The sequence below is a fragment of the Bombina bombina genome, chromosome 6 (genome assembly GCF_027579735.1).
Source record: "Bombina bombina isolate aBomBom1 chromosome 6, aBomBom1.pri, whole genome shotgun sequence".
Taxonomy (NCBI): domain Eukaryota; kingdom Metazoa; phylum Chordata; class Amphibia; order Anura; family Bombinatoridae; genus Bombina; species Bombina bombina.
In genome coordinates, this window is record NC_069504.1 from 491,389,058 (window position 1) to 491,405,852 (window position 16,795).

At 38.1% G+C, this 16,795-nt stretch overlaps 1 protein-coding gene across 1 annotated transcript; it reads right to left on the reverse strand.

The window, feature by feature from the left end:
- Positions 1-1,550: 1,550 nt before the first annotated feature.
- On the reverse strand, positions 1,551-3,323 carry LOC128664482 (zinc finger MYM-type protein 1-like). Its single transcript, XM_053719306.1, has one exon. The coding sequence runs from the start codon at positions 3,321-3,323 to the stop codon at positions 1,551-1,553; it is 1,773 nt and encodes a 590-aa protein (XP_053575281.1).
- Between the last annotated feature and the right edge of the window lie 13,472 nt (positions 3,324-16,795).

Here is a 16,795-nt window from a genome sequence, read left to right on the forward strand (position 1 = left end):
CCAACAGCTTGTGCAATGACGGCACACATGGTTGTAAATGTTTCTCTGGGATCCCCTTTGTTCATAAATAGCAGACATATATGGCTTTGGCGTTGCTTTTTGTTAATTAAAAGGCATCTAAATGCCGCTGCGCATCACACATGTATTATGTCTAGCAGTGAAGGGGTTAATTAGGTAGCTTGTAGGGAACTTGCAGGGTTAATTTTAGCTTTAGTGTAGAGATCATCCTCCCACCTGACACATCACACCCCCTGATCCCTCTATATCTGGTATAATAGGTAGTAAATTAGATAGGAGTAAATTAGAAAGTTGTTATTTGAATCATGAAAGTAAAAAATTTGGGTTCAGTGTCCTTTTAAAGTGATTTTTCAGATAGAATCAGTAAAGTCCTAATCCAAATAATGAATTTGATGGTCTCTTACTTAAAGGGACAGTGTACACCAATTTACTAAGCATACATTTTTTTCAGTGGTTTTTTTTTACGGGGGGGGGGGGGGGGATTATGTATGGTGTATGGTGTCCTAATTAGCATTCCTTTAGTTTTTTGGAACAATAAGACTGAGGTGTCCATTTTCCTAGTGGTGTGGAGGGAAACTCTTATACTGGCCATATGTTATCCCTGTACCATTTATGCAAAGTATAGGGGATACACCCTTTTAAATGAGGTGTCACAGGTCACTCTATGGTGCAGAAGCTTGTCATAAAATTGATTAAGCTGAGGGGGTTTAACACCATGTTTGACTTAGAGGGACAGGTGATTCATTATTTGAAAGAGGAGGACCTAGTGGGACAGGTGATTCATTATTTGAAATAAGGTGTCTGTTATCCCCTGAGATGCAGGTGACCACTGTGAAAAATGGTGATCACCTGTCCCACTGGTCACCAATGTGTTTTTCTATGAATGGGGAGGAGAATTAATAAAGAACCCTTATCTCCCCTCTAATTTAATTAGTGGGAAACACATTTTAAAGAAGGGATTCCATTTCTTTAAATGAGTTGGTCATATTTCACTTTTCATTTGCACATTATCCCCAGCTACAAACTATGGAGCTGTTTGCTAAAAGGAAGCACCCCAGAAGCCACACAAAGGAGAATGAAACCCCATTTTGGACAAATCAGAGACTCATATTTCTAAACGGGGTGTCTTATCCCTGTCAATAATAGGTGATTGCTATAATAAAGTTATAGTCACCAATCTAATGTATTCAGGGCCGGTGCTAGACTATTTTGTGCCCTAGGCGAGACCAGTTACTTGCGCCCCCCCCCATGCCAAAAAAAAAATAAAAAATTAAAGAAACAAATCATAAAACTTTTAAAAAAAATTTAATTTTCATGAATAAGTGGTGTGGCAGAAGATGCCAAAAGCAACAATATTAAAGGCAAAATATTAAGTAACCAAATGTTAAATTGCCTATATTAACAAAAAATATATTTTAACTTTTAAATAAACAAAATATATATTAATTGAGTCTGTATTTTCCTTACAGCCAGAGAAACAAACCAAAAAAAACCACAGATTTGTCAGAAAATTTTTTTACATTTCAGACACCTCAAAATCTCACTCTGCGTGCCTTTTCCTTTGCAAATTTTGTCACCATTTCAGCCAGATCAAGTGCTGCTGCCTGTGTATGTTCAATAGATATAGTTGCCAAGCCAACTAGTCTCTTTTCCAACATTGTAGAACGTATGTAACTTTTTATAAGTTTGAGCTTTGAGAAACTACGTTCACCACTTGCCACTGATACTTGAAGTGTGAGAAGGATCCTCAGAGCAACAGAAACATTTGGCACGTTATCCAGAAGTTTATTTTGTAGTATGAAGAGAAGTACTTCTTGTGGCGGTATAGGCTTTAGAAGTTTTCGAGCTATTGCTTCAAGTTCACAACGCAGATCTTCAGCATCAATATCTTTGTTTCCATTATGCATCAATGACTTTTCCAAATTATTACAGTCCTTAAGTAAATCTTCTGTTGATTTTTTCTTTATACTGTATATGTCATATAGAAAGCCAAATAGTGAATTATATTTTTGTAGCTGTTGGAATCTCTCTTCAATCGATTGTATTGCCATGTCTAAAACAGCATAGTAAAAACCTGTTTTGAATTTCTGCTTTGGATCTTGTGGTGCTTCTTCTCGGGCCTCATAATCAAACTGCCATTTCTTTCTCCTGTTTCGAACTTGATCTTCTGTCTCAAAGTTTGGTACTATCTGTATCTCATTTGCAATCTCAGTAGCATCTGTCAAAACTTGTTGAAAACCCTTATCACACCTGCAGGTTATGAGATAATTCTTGGTCACTTGCAATTGTCTTGTTGCTGAATTTAAATCAGCTTCCTTATTTTGTAGTAGCTTGCTTGTAAGATTGACTTCAAAAAGGATGTTGTACCATGTAACAAGGGATACCACAAACTTGAATTTACTAACTGCATCAGCAAGGCCCTTGGCTTCAACTTGGGAAGTATTTCCAGATGGACCTGATAGGCTTGTATCCTCAAAAATCTCTATCAAAGCATCATATATATTACCAAGATGATATCTCAGTGGTTTCAAAGTATCAATCCGACTCTCCCATCTTGTTTCACTCAATGGCTTAACAGTTATGCCTAAGTCTGATATATGGCTAATTAGAACTTGCCAACGCTTAGTTGATGTAGAGAAATAATTATAAATCTGTTGAACTAACCCGAAGAAAGTAGTTGCTTCCAGACAACACCTAGCAGCATCATTGACTACCAAGTTTAAAGAGTGTGCATTGCAGGGCACAAAAAACGCACGTGGGTTTAAGTCCAGTATTCTCTTTTGTGCTCCATTTTGTTTGCCTTTCATGTTACTGCCATTGTCATATCCTTGACCACGCAGATTTTCAATTGGCAATTGAATTAGCTTCAGCTGTTCAAGAAGAGTTTCTGCTATAAAGGCACCTGTAGTCTCCTGTAGTGGAATAAATCCTAAGAAATGTTCTCTTATAGTAATACTTTCAGACTCATTATCTGATGGTTTGCTTACATCAACAAAACGTACAATCATTGTCATTTGCTCAATGTGAGAAACATCGGGTGTGCAGTCCAGAATAATTGAATAGTATTTAGCTGAGGTTGTACTTGTTATAATTTTCTTCTTTATAGCACCGGCTAGAAGCTGTATAAGCTCATTCTGGATATCTTTTCCCAGGTATTGAACCAATGTTTCTTGAACTTTAACCCTATGCAAATGTTCATTCATGATATGATCAAAAAGGGCTAGATATTCGACAAACTTTTCAAAATTTCCATTGCCGGCACTATACAACTTGTCATTTGTACCACGGAATGATAAGTTTTGCATGGCAAGAACTCTTACCAAAGCAATCAAGCGTTGCAAGACTTGTTACCAATATTGTTCTTCTTGCCTAATTTTCAGCTGGTTTAGAGCATCAATTGTTTTTTCTTTAGATAAGCGGAATTCAAGCTCACGCCAGGCTTGATAGTTTTCCAAATGGTCAGTATTCCTCTCATGTGAAGAAATAATTGCTCCAATGTTCTTCCAGTCTTTTGAACCTGTTTCTTGTAGGGATGATGCAACATTTCTTTTACTGAACAATTTACAGCAAAAACAAAAAAACACATCTTTTGAGGTTGAATATATCAACCATTGGCGACACACTTCTTCACCATTTGCCAGTCACCTCTTGTAGTGTACAGTAGAAAATCGTCTGTTTTTTGAGTCTTTGGGAAAATCATGTAATACAACCTCCTGTAGTCCATGTTGAATTATAAGCTGTCGTAGATCAGAACTGCAAGAGTTGGGCCATTTAGCAGGGTCACTGTAATCAAAATCAGGCACAATATTGTTTTCTTTTGATGACTTTGCAGTGCTACTACTAGTCTCACTGTTATTGACATCTTTTTCTTCTTCATTATTTCTAGAAACATTTCCAAATTGTGAAACTTCAGTATGACTTGTAGTTGGAGCACAACATTCAGCTTCCCCATCCCCAGTGGCAGGTTCCACTAGAGTACAGTCACATTCTTGTTCTTGATTTGGTTGCTGTGTATGAAGGTATCTAAGGAAGAACCCCTCTTGCTTTGCTTGCTCCTTATCTTGTTCTGCCTTTCGTTTGTGGTACTGGGCTCCAGAAGGTCGTTTTTTATCAGCCATAGGTAACTGAAGAAAATAAAAAACATCTGGTTAAGTAAAGATAGTTCAGCTCTATGGTCCATTTTCGAAAATATAAAACTACTTATATATGTATATTACAATCAGAGACATAAGTGACTATGCCACAATCTCCCCCAACTACACCCACATGGTCACCCCTATGTTTGCCTTTAAGCTGGGAAGTTGACTCCATTGTTTAATGTTTTATTAATAAACAAATAACCGTACGTTGGTAAAAATTCACCTGAGAAACAAATGACCCCACACCTCAGGCCCAGCAATTGATCCTGGGCAAAATTAAAGAATTATTTTTTTCATGACAACTTAGTAGTTACTGTTTAAAACTCAATTACAAGCTAGCAAGTCACCATGTCAATATATATTTACATTTACAATTTACATTCAGCATCAAATTTGCTTTGTTCCATTAGTGTTCTTTGTTGAAATCTAAACCTAGATAAGCTCATGTGCTAATTTCTAAGGCCTTGAAGCCTCTAGCTCAAGTTGAAGGCCATCTCTTGTCTGACAGCATTTGACAGTTTTTTCAGAGCTAGAGGGTGTTATTTCATGTGTACCATATAGATAACATTGTGCTCATGCATGTGGAGTTACGTATGAGAGGGCACCGATTGACTAAAAAGCATGTCAGTTAAAAGAAGGGGCAGTAGGCTTAGATACAAGGTAATCACAGAGGTTAAAATGTATATTAATATACAATAACTGTGTTAATTATGAACAACTGGTTAAGCGGTAATAAAGGGATTATCTATCCTTTTAACCATATACCAAACATGACAAGTAAAATACTTGTTTAAGCAAAAAAAAGATTAAAAAAAAAAAACAATCTCATGATTCACATAGATAGAGCATGCAATTTTAAACAACTTTCAAATTTACTACTATTATCTTTGTGAAGGCAAATGGCAGATTGTTGTGAAGATGCCAGAATCTGCATCAGGGGGGTAGTTTTATAAGGGCAGTGTCTGCCCTTATAACACTGTCACTACTACCCCTGGCTGCTGGCTGCAGATACTGGCATCTTCACAATCTGCCATTTGCCAGGATGATGTGCTCACATGGGAATATTTTAAATATTCCCATGTGAGCACATGATCCCACCCTGTGCATTATTTAAAGGGATTATCTATCTTTTTAAACAATAGCAATTCTGGAGTAGACTGTCCTTTTAACCATATACCAAACATGACAAGTATAATACTTGTTTAAGCAAAAAAAGATTTAAAAAAAAAAAAAAAACAATCTCATGATTCACATACATAGAGCATGCAATTTTAAACAACTTTCAAATTTACTACTATTATCTTTGTGAAGGCAAATGGCAGATTGTGAAGATGCCAGAATCTGCATCAGGGGGGTAGTTTTATAAGGGCAGAAGATCCTCTTGGAACACAAATTACATTAACTATCAGAAATGGAACTTCCAAGTTCCAAGTACTAATTACACAATAAGTGGGCCAATGCATATGCATATAGAAAGCTTTATTTATAATGAAACCAGCACACCTCATGATCCTGATCCATCCACTACAAGTGTAAGATTTTGGATGAAATTAAACTTACTTAGACAGTAAGTTTTTCTCAAACACAGTGACTAGCCCTAGCCGCACGTGGCTCACACATGAGTTTTGTAACCAGGCGGGAAAATGATCAAATACACAAATTTCCTTCCACCACTGTCCACAATCCAAACTAAGTCTAAGAGTAGACAGACAGACTGACTATTCTATATATAACATAAAAATACTAGTTTGCAAATTGCAGGCAGCAGCATGGATTAATAAAAATAACACAATCAATAATTGATTCAATTGTGTTATTTTTATGAATCCATCTGCTGCCTGCAAATTTGCAAAATAAACAGTTTATTAACAAACTACCACCGGCAGCCCTCAACCATTAAAATGATGTAGATTATAGAGAGTGAGTCAGTGACTTTAGTACTACTAGTACTACACTAAAGTCACTGACTCACTGTCTATAATCTACATCATTTTATTTTAATGGTAATAAATCTGTACTAGTATAGTCTAGTCACAATCAACAACATACACATGAATGATGATCAGATTCATGCCATGCCAAGCCATCATTGAATTTGACCTCCATTATATCCATATTAGATTTCAAAAATCAAAAAAGCAGAAATTTAAAAAATAATTTCTCCTGACTCAGCTCTCCTGGCTGAGTCTCTGAGCTCTCACCTCTGTTTGTCGTCGTCCTCGACCTCGTCCTCCTCCGTCCTGCCTGGGCTGGGTCCACTGTCCTGGCGACACTGTCCACACACTGCACGGCCACACCCGGTCCGTCCGTCGACCAGTGCTGATCTGATCGGCTCTGTCTGGGCTGGCTAGCTGAGCTCTGCACATGACACTGCACGCAGCACACTGTGTCGTCTGCCAGGCCAGCCAGGGCCAGCCAGCAGGCTCTCAGTCTCTACCCTCAGGCCTGGCTCAGCCGCTCACCGCCCGGTAAGTTACGGTAACAGACTACCTAGTAGTGTCAGTGACACTGTCACTCTCTCTCCTCGACCCCTCAGGCTCTGTCTCTGTGACTGTCTCTTCCGGCTGCTGCTGCCGCGTGTGTGAGGCTCAGGCTGGCACAGCACAATGAGCGGCAAAGCGGGCAGGGTGGTCACGTGATGTATCAATGTTGGTGACGTAAATGACGTTGAGGGTGCTGACGTCGGCATCGCCTAGCGGGCGGCCTAGCATAGAAGTGTCTACGAGGTCAAGAAGTACTGACTGTCTGTGTCTGTGTGAAGACTGTCTGTCTCGAGACTCTGACTTTAACTTAATAAATAAAAAAAATATGTAATAAAAATATGTAATTGTAAATACACTGTCACAGAAATGTTTTTTTTTTTTTTGGGCCATAAAAGTAGTCGGCTGGCTCTGCTGCCTGAGCCCTAGCTGGCAGTGCGCTCTAGGCGACTGCCTAGCTTGCCTAGTGGAAGCGCCGGCCCTGAATGTATTTCCTTATTTCCTTAGAGGTTAGTGGTTCCAAAGGAACCCATACCCCTTAAAGACAGAATAAAATATACATTATAAAAAGAGGATACTTACCTTCTTCAAATGTGGGGGTCTGATGTCCCAAAATCTAGCAGGTGATTACTATAGAAACTACCGGTATTATTACTATGCAAGTTTTAGAGTGCTCTGGCCTATTCTATATAAGCACTTAAAGGGACACTGTAACCAAAATGTTTCTTTCGTGATTCAGATTGAGCATGACATTTTAAGCAACTTTCTAATTTACTCCTATTATCAAATTTTCTTCATCCTCTTGGTATCTTTATTTGAAATGCAAGAATGTAAGTTTAGATGCCGGCCCATTTTTGGTGAACAACCTGGGTTGTCCTTGCTGATTGGTGGATAAATTCATCCACCAATAAAAAAGTGCTGTCCAGAGTACTGAAACCAAAAAAAAGCTTAGATGCCTTCTTTTTCAAATAATGATAGCAAGAGAATGAAGAAAAATTGAAAATAGGAGTAAATTAGAAAGTTGCTTAAAATTGCACGCTCTTTCTGAATTACAAAAGAAAAAAATTGGGTTCAGTGTCCCTTTAAAGGGGGAAAGTGACCCCTTATTTGAAAGAAGAGGAACCACTCTCATTGAAAGGAAGGATCACATCCACAGGTGATCACAAAGGCAAACGTGATCTATATAGGAGTTTGAAAGAGGGATTTCCACCATTCAAACAATAAGTTTCATGTCCTTATAGCTGTCAAAAAATCATAACAGCAACAATTACCTGGCATCAACTGCAACAACCTCATGTTTACTGTTGCCATGACACATACAGACTCTTTTTCTAAGCTAATAAAAATGCAGGTATCCATATAAATATAACTGGGTGAGATTGAAAACAGACAGTTTGGCAGGTAATGCACCACATGTATGGAAAACAACAGCCACTGAAAAGTAGGGCCTACAGGACCTTGGGGTCTTGTTTTGGCATGTGGCTAAGTAGGACTATTGAGCCATAGGGTTTAATCTGAGATCTAATACAGCCATCTAAAAGAGATGTGAGCATATTGCTGACAAGTGGTTCAAGGACAGGGGTTTGATCTGAGGTCTTATGTAGGAATTTTGCTGAGAGGGCTGCAGAGCTAGGGTTCCATTATTGGATCTGATGAAGCTATATAGCTGAGGCTGGCTGTAGGCTGAGATCTGATCTGTTCATATAACTGAGATGTCTCAGTTTCAGTGCTATTGGTCTGATCTGAGGTCTGATGTGGTTATGCGGCTGAGAGTGGGGTTACAGGGCAGGCATCTAATCTGAGGTCTGATGTGGGCATGACAGTGGAGTTGCAGGACAGGCGTCTGATTTAAGGTCTAATGTGGGCATATGGCTGACAGATATGGCTGACAGTGGGGCTGCAGGGCAGGAGTTTGAACTAAGGTCTGAAGTTGCCATCTGACTGACATCAGGGTTGCAGGGCCAGGATCTGATCTAACATATAATATGTGCATGTGACTGACAGCAGGGTTGCAGGACCAGGAGTATAATCTGAAGTCTGATGTGAGTGTGTGGCTGACAGTGGGGTTGCAGGGCCACAAGCCTTATTTGAGGTATGATGTGGGCATTTGGCTGACAGTGGCGTTGCAGGGCCACGGCTCTAATCTGAGGTCTGATGAGGGCATATGGCTGAAAGTGGGGTTGCTGGGCTGATGTGGGCATGTAGCTGACAGTGGGGTTGCTGGGCCAGAGGTCTGACCTGAGGTCTCATTTGGTTATGAGGCTGACAGTGGGGTTGCAGGGTCATAGGTCTCATCCGAGGTATAATGTGGGCATCTGAGGTATAATGTGGGCATGTGGCTTACTGTGGCGTTGCAGGGCAGGGGTCTTATCTGAGGTCTTATGTGGGCATGTGGCTGACCTTGGGCTTGCAGGGTCATATGGCACAACATAGCTAATCCAGTGTGAAAATCTGCATTGCTTTTAACTTTGCTGATCAACCAAGGATTCATAGGCACAGGAACTGAATGGTTAATATACAATAGCCGGTGAACCTAGTTACTCATAACTAGGTGCTCATAATAGCTGCTGCTCCTTATAATTTTTGTTCTGAAGCTTTTTACAGTGATCACTAGGATTCTAGAGATCTGCTTCCATCTGCTGGTGAACATCTAGTTCTGCATATCCATCTGTTTGTTTGAAGTCTATGATTACAGACTAGATGTTTCCCAGACAATCTGTGGATCCTGGTGTCTGGGGGGGACTTGGAAACTGAGTGTATCTAAGTGTAAGTGATGGCAATATATACAGTTAGACACAGCAATAATACAAGGTAGGGGGGATATCAGAGAGAAATTAATGAGTGTGATAGGGATGGATAAGGACAAGGTATATAAAAATAGATAAGGGCAAGCTATATAAAAATAGAACTAGCAGACATGAGCTAAAGTGATAGGGACGGCAGAGATACATTCAAAGCAATATTCAAGAGTACAAGAGGGATATCAAATGACTGTTACACTTTATTTCACATAGTAATGCATTCTAGAAACAACCCCAAGAAACCTTTCACCTGACACTATTTAGGCATATGAAAGTAAAACTGCTGTAGTTACTGACTGGTCATCCCATTTCTATCCCATTTTTGCAGGGGCTGCACATTTGTCTTTTATTGCATCTGAGCAAAAAGGGCAATACAAGAGGAGTTAATTTTTGTCTTTTATGTACCATTCACTCTATGTCCAAAATCAGAATCTTTATTCTAATTTAAGAATAAATAATAATGTAAAGCAACTGGTGATGCTGATACTCACTCTCTCAAGGTGACCATAACACTACAGATGTTGGTGCTCCCACTAAACTGTTATTAGTGACTAATATTGTTCATTTATTATTGAAACATCTAAGAGGGGAAGGGTGGCCTTTTTCCTAATTGACTGCTAGGGCTTCTGTGATGTCACTGTATTGTTTCCTGCCTTTAAATGGTAGTGTATGTATCTTGCAGCTTTTGTTTATAAGACAGAAATTGGAAGAATGAAACAAGTTGTGAGAAAAGACGTAGCACAAAGACTAACCCCTTCCTATCCCAGCCATTCTAATCACTACTGGTGAATGCACCTCTGCTGCAGACAGCACCAGAGCGAGAGATGACTGGAGCCTGGTATGGGTGTAGCAGGAGGATACAAATACCTATGTATGTTAATAAACCGGAGATCAGAGATATATGACTCTCTCATGGAGAGAGGAGCAAAGAGATAGCTTTATTCAAGGAACACAGCAAAATGACTGAAAGATAGCCGTGCATGTTATAGACAAAATCATAGTGACACATAGCCATGTAATTTATAGAGAGCAACGTAGACAGACAAAGGAGAGCTACTTATGTTATAGACTATACACGAGACAGTTTAAGTGACAGCTGTGCATATTGCAGGAATAGGTGAAAAGTGTGAGACACCTGAGAATTTTATCTATGTGCATTGTAGAAAAGGGTTAAAATTACTTAAGTCACATTTTAAATGCATACTAATGCATTTCAAAAACAATTAGAAGCACATTGGCAGTATACGTGTGTTTGCAAGAAAAATGCTTCTGATTAAAGGATGACAAATTTTAGTGTGCATGTAACCCCTGACTGATAAAATTCAAAATGTACCCTAATTTACCCTCTGAGCATCTGTAGGAGATAAATGTGATTGTACTCAGCCAATTGTATTTTTTGCAATGGGAAGTATATTGCAAAAATGCATCTAATTATGCACTAGATTCTAATCATCTGTAATTGTTAAATTCTGAACTCTCTCAGGCCCTGATGATCGAAAGGTCCACAAGGTCGGCAAGAAATTCAAAAGGGTTCCGTTGTCATGTTGAGAAAGCCAGCAAAATATTCCAAGCAGCTGACATCAGTGTTTAACTGCAGCATCACCAAGAGGAGTTTTACTATACATCTCAATGGGTGGTGATGCTGGGGATATATTCCAAGCAGCATCACCACCTACATTGACAATGTAAAGTAAACTATCCCTTTAAATATATCACTCTGTAAACATACAGCAGCCTACAAGAATAACCCCTAATCCGCCATAACCCCATCACTTTTAACCTTCTACACTATTAACCCCTAAACCAAAATACCCCCCCACTGCAATAACCTCTACACTAATTACCCCTAAACCGCCACATCCACCACTGCAATAAACTCCCTACTATAATTAACCCCTAAACTGTCAATACCCCCACTGCAATAACCCCTACTCTACTTAATCTCTAAACCGCCATTACCCAGATCTCAAACTACCCGTAACCTATTAACCCCTAACCACCACAACCCCCATCACTAACTTTGGTTTTAGTATAGGGGGTTTTTTTGTTGCAAAAAAATTGTGATTACTTTACCTAGGTTTAGAGTAGGTTTAGGTTTTAGTATAGGGTTTGATAAGTGTGGGGCTATTTTATGGGGACTTTAGTTTTAGGATAGTGGTAGTTTTTTATTTTTTGTAATGTTTTTTTGTAATGGTAGTGTTTAATTATTTTTTGTAACTTAGTGGGTCTCAGGTAAGGGTTCTTGGAGGGTTAGCTGTTATGGGGTTAAGCAGTGTAGGGGCAGATTGCAATGAGGGGTTGTGTCAAGTAGGGGGGTAATGGGTCAGGGGGTAGTATGCAATGGGGGGATATGGCAGATTAGGGGTTAATATTGTAGCGGGATAGTTTGCTAGAGGGTGTGACAGTAAGGGGGTTTATAGTGTAGGGGGTTAATAGTGATGGGGGTTATTGCAGATTAGTGGTTAATAATTTAATGGGCTTAGGTTGCGCTGGGGTGGGAGAGCATAAGGGGTTAATAGTTTAGAGGTGCACTATAAGTATATACAATGTTTTATTTATTATACAGGAAAATGCATATTATATTAAGTATTGTATTGGTTTTAAACAGCTGGGGTTGTTGTTTTTTTGCGTGTTCTTTTTTTTTTTTTTAAAACAATAATATTTATTTTTCATTATATAAAAATATTATAAAAGTCAGTAGCAGCAATTTTAAATGTTTACATAAGTGCATTTGTTTAACTTTTCAATGTTAAACATTATGCAGTTATGTAAAACTATAAAGTCGCCGCTAATGTCTTTTATAGCATATGTATATAATGAAAAATATATATATATATATTTTTTTAAAGAGCACACAATAAAAAAACAGCTGTGATCCTTTCACTCCGGATGGACTTTGTTACATCTTGTGCATGCACATTTATTTTTCTCCATATCGGCAGATAAGTTTTCTAATTTAATGTTCGCATATTTTTGGTTATGGTGTAAGGATGTCTCAATACATTGTGTGTTAATTTGATTTGTGTATGCCTGAACCATTCTTTTAGGTGTCCTTATATTGTTCACCTACTTTTTATAAAATATAAATATTATATACAATTTAGTGGTCGTCAGCACCTGTTCATTTGTAATTTAAGCGGGTATTTATTATTTTAGCACCAGCATCTTAATTTTGAGACTGTTATTTGAACTGTTTTTTTAACCATTTTTTTAAATTTGTTTCTTTATTGAGGTATACAGCAAACACTGAATACAGAAGCAGTACAGTCATCTGACAGAAACATATAATAAGACAGCTAGTTGTGCATTATCAGAATACATAGAATATAGTGTGATAATCGTATAGCACCTATATTAAGATCAGTTTTACCATTAGCCATAAGTTGAATTAGGAAGACCTTCTACTGATAGTAAGAGGCCTTTTATGGACCTCCTAAAGTGAAAATAAGCAATTATAAGAAGGTAAACCTAGAAGAATTACAAACTAGATCTAGAGTTCAAAATAGAGAAAAACTTCTAGCTATTTAGCTAACCCCTGAAATTATATGCTAAACAATAAGAAAAAGTATCCATAATGACTAGAGGCCTCTTATGGACCACTTACCATAAACACAGGGGAGTAAAACAAACCAGGTCTCTCTTGGACCTAAACTGTGCAATAATAAGATCAACATATATAGGAATCCACATATGATATAAGACTTCTTGTTTTTCAAACACATGTGCCAAATATCCTCAAAATGTAACAAAAACTCCATGCAATACAGTGAAATAAAATGGGTTTCTCCTATTCACACTTGTGAACCCTGCATCATATAAACTGGGCATAATTTATAATAGGGGATAACTCTTGGTGCCTTTTAATGTAAAAAGAGCTGCCAAAACACATAAAACATGTTCAAAAATAAAATATTAACATCAGAATGTTGGTTCATTATATAAAAAATTTTTTTTGACTTTTTAAGTATATATTGGCACAGTATAATATCATTATACTGAAAGGATTAATTGCACATCTCCAAGTTTGTTTGTTTTTCAAGCAGTGTTACTTTATGGATGAGTAGTAGATTGACTAAGTGAGGTGAGGGAAAATGGGATCAGATGTTATAAAACACATTGAACCTTTTAGAGAAGACTAGGCTGCCAGGCAGGTGTGTTGAGGATTAGAGTGGTATATAAGTGCAAGTTCAGTTGATGGTACTACATTAGTAAGTGCTAGGCTACATTTGGTAACAATAACACTTAGGTCAGGTTCCCCTACCCCACCGGAATCATGCAACTCTAATGTCAAGATTCTAGTGCATTACACAAGCTCTATGATCATGGTTTTAACCATGATGACAATACAGGTGTTACAAAACACTTTGAATGGTGTTTTCTTATAAAGCTTATGTCTTATTTCTGCTTAGAGAGCATTTTCTCTCTATGAACTAAAAGTTAACATCTTCAGTGTTAGTTAAAAAAGGTCAATTTATTAAATGAATAAGGAGAATGTAACATTTAAGTTGCATTATTAGGATGGCCTAATTGGGACAGTTTACACTAAAAAAGCTGGAGAGGTGGTATGATTACTTGATATAAATATATTCATGGTCCATATAGAGAGCTGGCAGGAACACTGCTTATTTCAATATTGTTTGTGACATGAGGTTATGTTTAAAGCTAGAGGAAAGAAGATTTTGGGGCCGAATTATCAAGCTCCGAATGGAGCTTTATGCCCCTGTTTCCGCGCGAGCCTTTAGGCTCGTCGGAAACAAAAGTTATGAAGCAGCTGTCTAAAGACTACTGCACCATAACTTGTCCGTCTGCTCTGAGGCAGCGGACAGAAATAAACCCAATCGAATAAGATCGAGTTGATTGACACCCCCTGCTAGCGGCCAATCTGCAGGGGGCGGACTGGCACAAGCAGTTCACAAGAACTGCTTGCGCAATGATAAATGCTGAAAGCGTATGCTGCCGGCATTTATCGATGTGCGGCAGACATGATACGCTACATCGCACATGTTCCCTCGCACTATGACAAATTGGCCCCTTAATAATCTATAGCGACAAATTTTTTTTTTTTCCCACTGTGAGAGCAATCGGTCTGTGAAACTCTTTGCTTGGGGAAGAAGTGATTGTCAAAATAGTAGATACTACCACTAAACATACAACTGTCATAAGTCCTACGATTTAAATATGTGAGCAATCATTCACGTTAGATCTTCACTGTATCTTATTTTTACAGAAAATAAGCCATTGTGAACCTTCCAACATGCTGTTTTTCAGTGTTACCATTAATTTACTGAACATATCCCTGTGTATATCCACATATAGATCAGGAATTTGCATGCACTTTCCTGTAGGTCGTGTACACAATAGAAATACTTATGGAGCCCAGACAGATGTGTGGAATATCAAAGGAGGGATTTCAGGGGGCTAACTCAAATGCCAGCATTAGCTTACTTATTGTGCTGACCATAACAGCACTATCTTTGAACTATTGTTGCATATGTCTGCATTTGGATTCTTCAAAAACACGGAAGAAGACTTGAAAATGAACAATGGGCATCAGTTGTGCTTCAAAGAAAATGTAGGTGAGGAGTGCAGAGGTTTTGTTTCAACTGGGAATCAATATTGATGCTGTGCAATAAGGTTAACAAATCTCTTGAGCACTTAATGTCACAGACACAGGCCAGGCCATCTCACTCATACTGAAACTGCTTTCCACTTACATTGGGTCTTTCAGTCAGTATCTAAACTAAGGTTGGACTGGTAAAATTAAAAACAATTGATGGTAGAATAGAAGAGGAAGATAAGCAAATTGCAGACTGTTTCAATGATTACTTCTGTCTGTCTTCACAAAAGATTGTGAAGATCGAGGGCTAGATTACAAGTGATACGCTAACTTTTGCGCAGAAGCTCGTATTACAAGTTGAAAGTAAACACAAGAGCGCAATCTAATTTAACATGTGTCAGATTAGCGCAACTAAAGACCTTGGGGCTGATTTACCATTGTGCGGACATGATCCGCTGTAGCAGAACGTGTCCGCCGCACATTGATAAATGCCGATTTCACACGCATTTCACTAGAAATGCTTGTACAATGCCGCCCCCTGCAGATTCGCGGCCATCGTATGCAATCAGGCGGATAGCTGTCCGCCGCCTCCGAGGTAACAGACGCGTTAAGGAGCAGCGATCTTAAGACCACTGCTTCTTAACTCCTGTTTCCGGCTAGCCTGAAGGCTCACGCAGAAACAGCTGCATTCGGATAGATTTGGGGGTTGATAAATCGGTCCCTTTGTGTAAAGATTAGGGATAAAAAAAAAAAAACAACATAAACACTAAACACAACATAAATACATTAAAATATACTGTTACACTCATATATGAAACAATATTTAATAAAAATATTCAGACAAATAATCATAAAAAAATATTTATAAAAAGGTATATGGTGTATTTGACTGCAAAAGGCTATTATATATATATATATATATATATATATATATATATATATATAATAATTGCATAATATGTAATGTGTTTTACTGTGTATTTACTGTATATATTTTTTACTTTCCAATGTTCTCCACATACTGAATACTGTTATTTTCATTGTAAATAAATATATATACCTTCACCTGTATATCTATTCCTATAGAAATATAGGTATAGATATAGATATATATTTTACATTCACATTATCATATATATTTTTAATAATACAAATTATATATTTAATAATAAAACAGAATTTATGCTTACCTGATAAATTTCTTTCTCTTGTGATGTATCGAGTCCACGGATTTATCCATACTTGTGGCATATTCTCCTTCCTAACAGGAAGTGGCAAAGAGAGCACACACAGTAGAGCTGTCTATATAGCTCCTCCCTTAGCTCCGCCCCCCAGTCATTCGACCGAAGGCTAGGAAGAAAAAGGAGAAACTATAGGGTGCAGAGGTGACTGAAGTTTTTAAAATAAAAATATACTACCTGTCTTAAACATCACAAGAGAAAGAAATTTATCAGGTAAGCATAAATTCTGTTTTCTCTTGTAAGATGTATCGAGTCCACGGATTCATCCATACTTGTGGGATACCACTACCAAAGCTTTAGGACACGGATGAAGGGAGGGACAAGACAGATACCTTAAACGGAAGGCACCACTGCTTGTAGAACCTTTCTCCCAAAAATAGCCTCCAAAGAAGCAAAAGTATCGAATATGTAAAATTTGGAAAAAGTATGAAGCGAAGACCAAGTCGCCGCCTTACAAATCTGTTCAACATTTTTAAAAGCCCATGTGGAAGCCACTGCTCTAGTAGAATGAGCCGTAATTCTTTCAGGAGGCTGCTGTCCAGCAGTCTCATAAGCCAAA

Coding starts and splice junctions, on each gene's coding strand:
- LOC128664482 (XM_053719306.1), bottom strand. CDS start 3,323: ATGCAAAACTTATCATTCCGTGGTACAAATGACAAGTTGTATAGTGCC.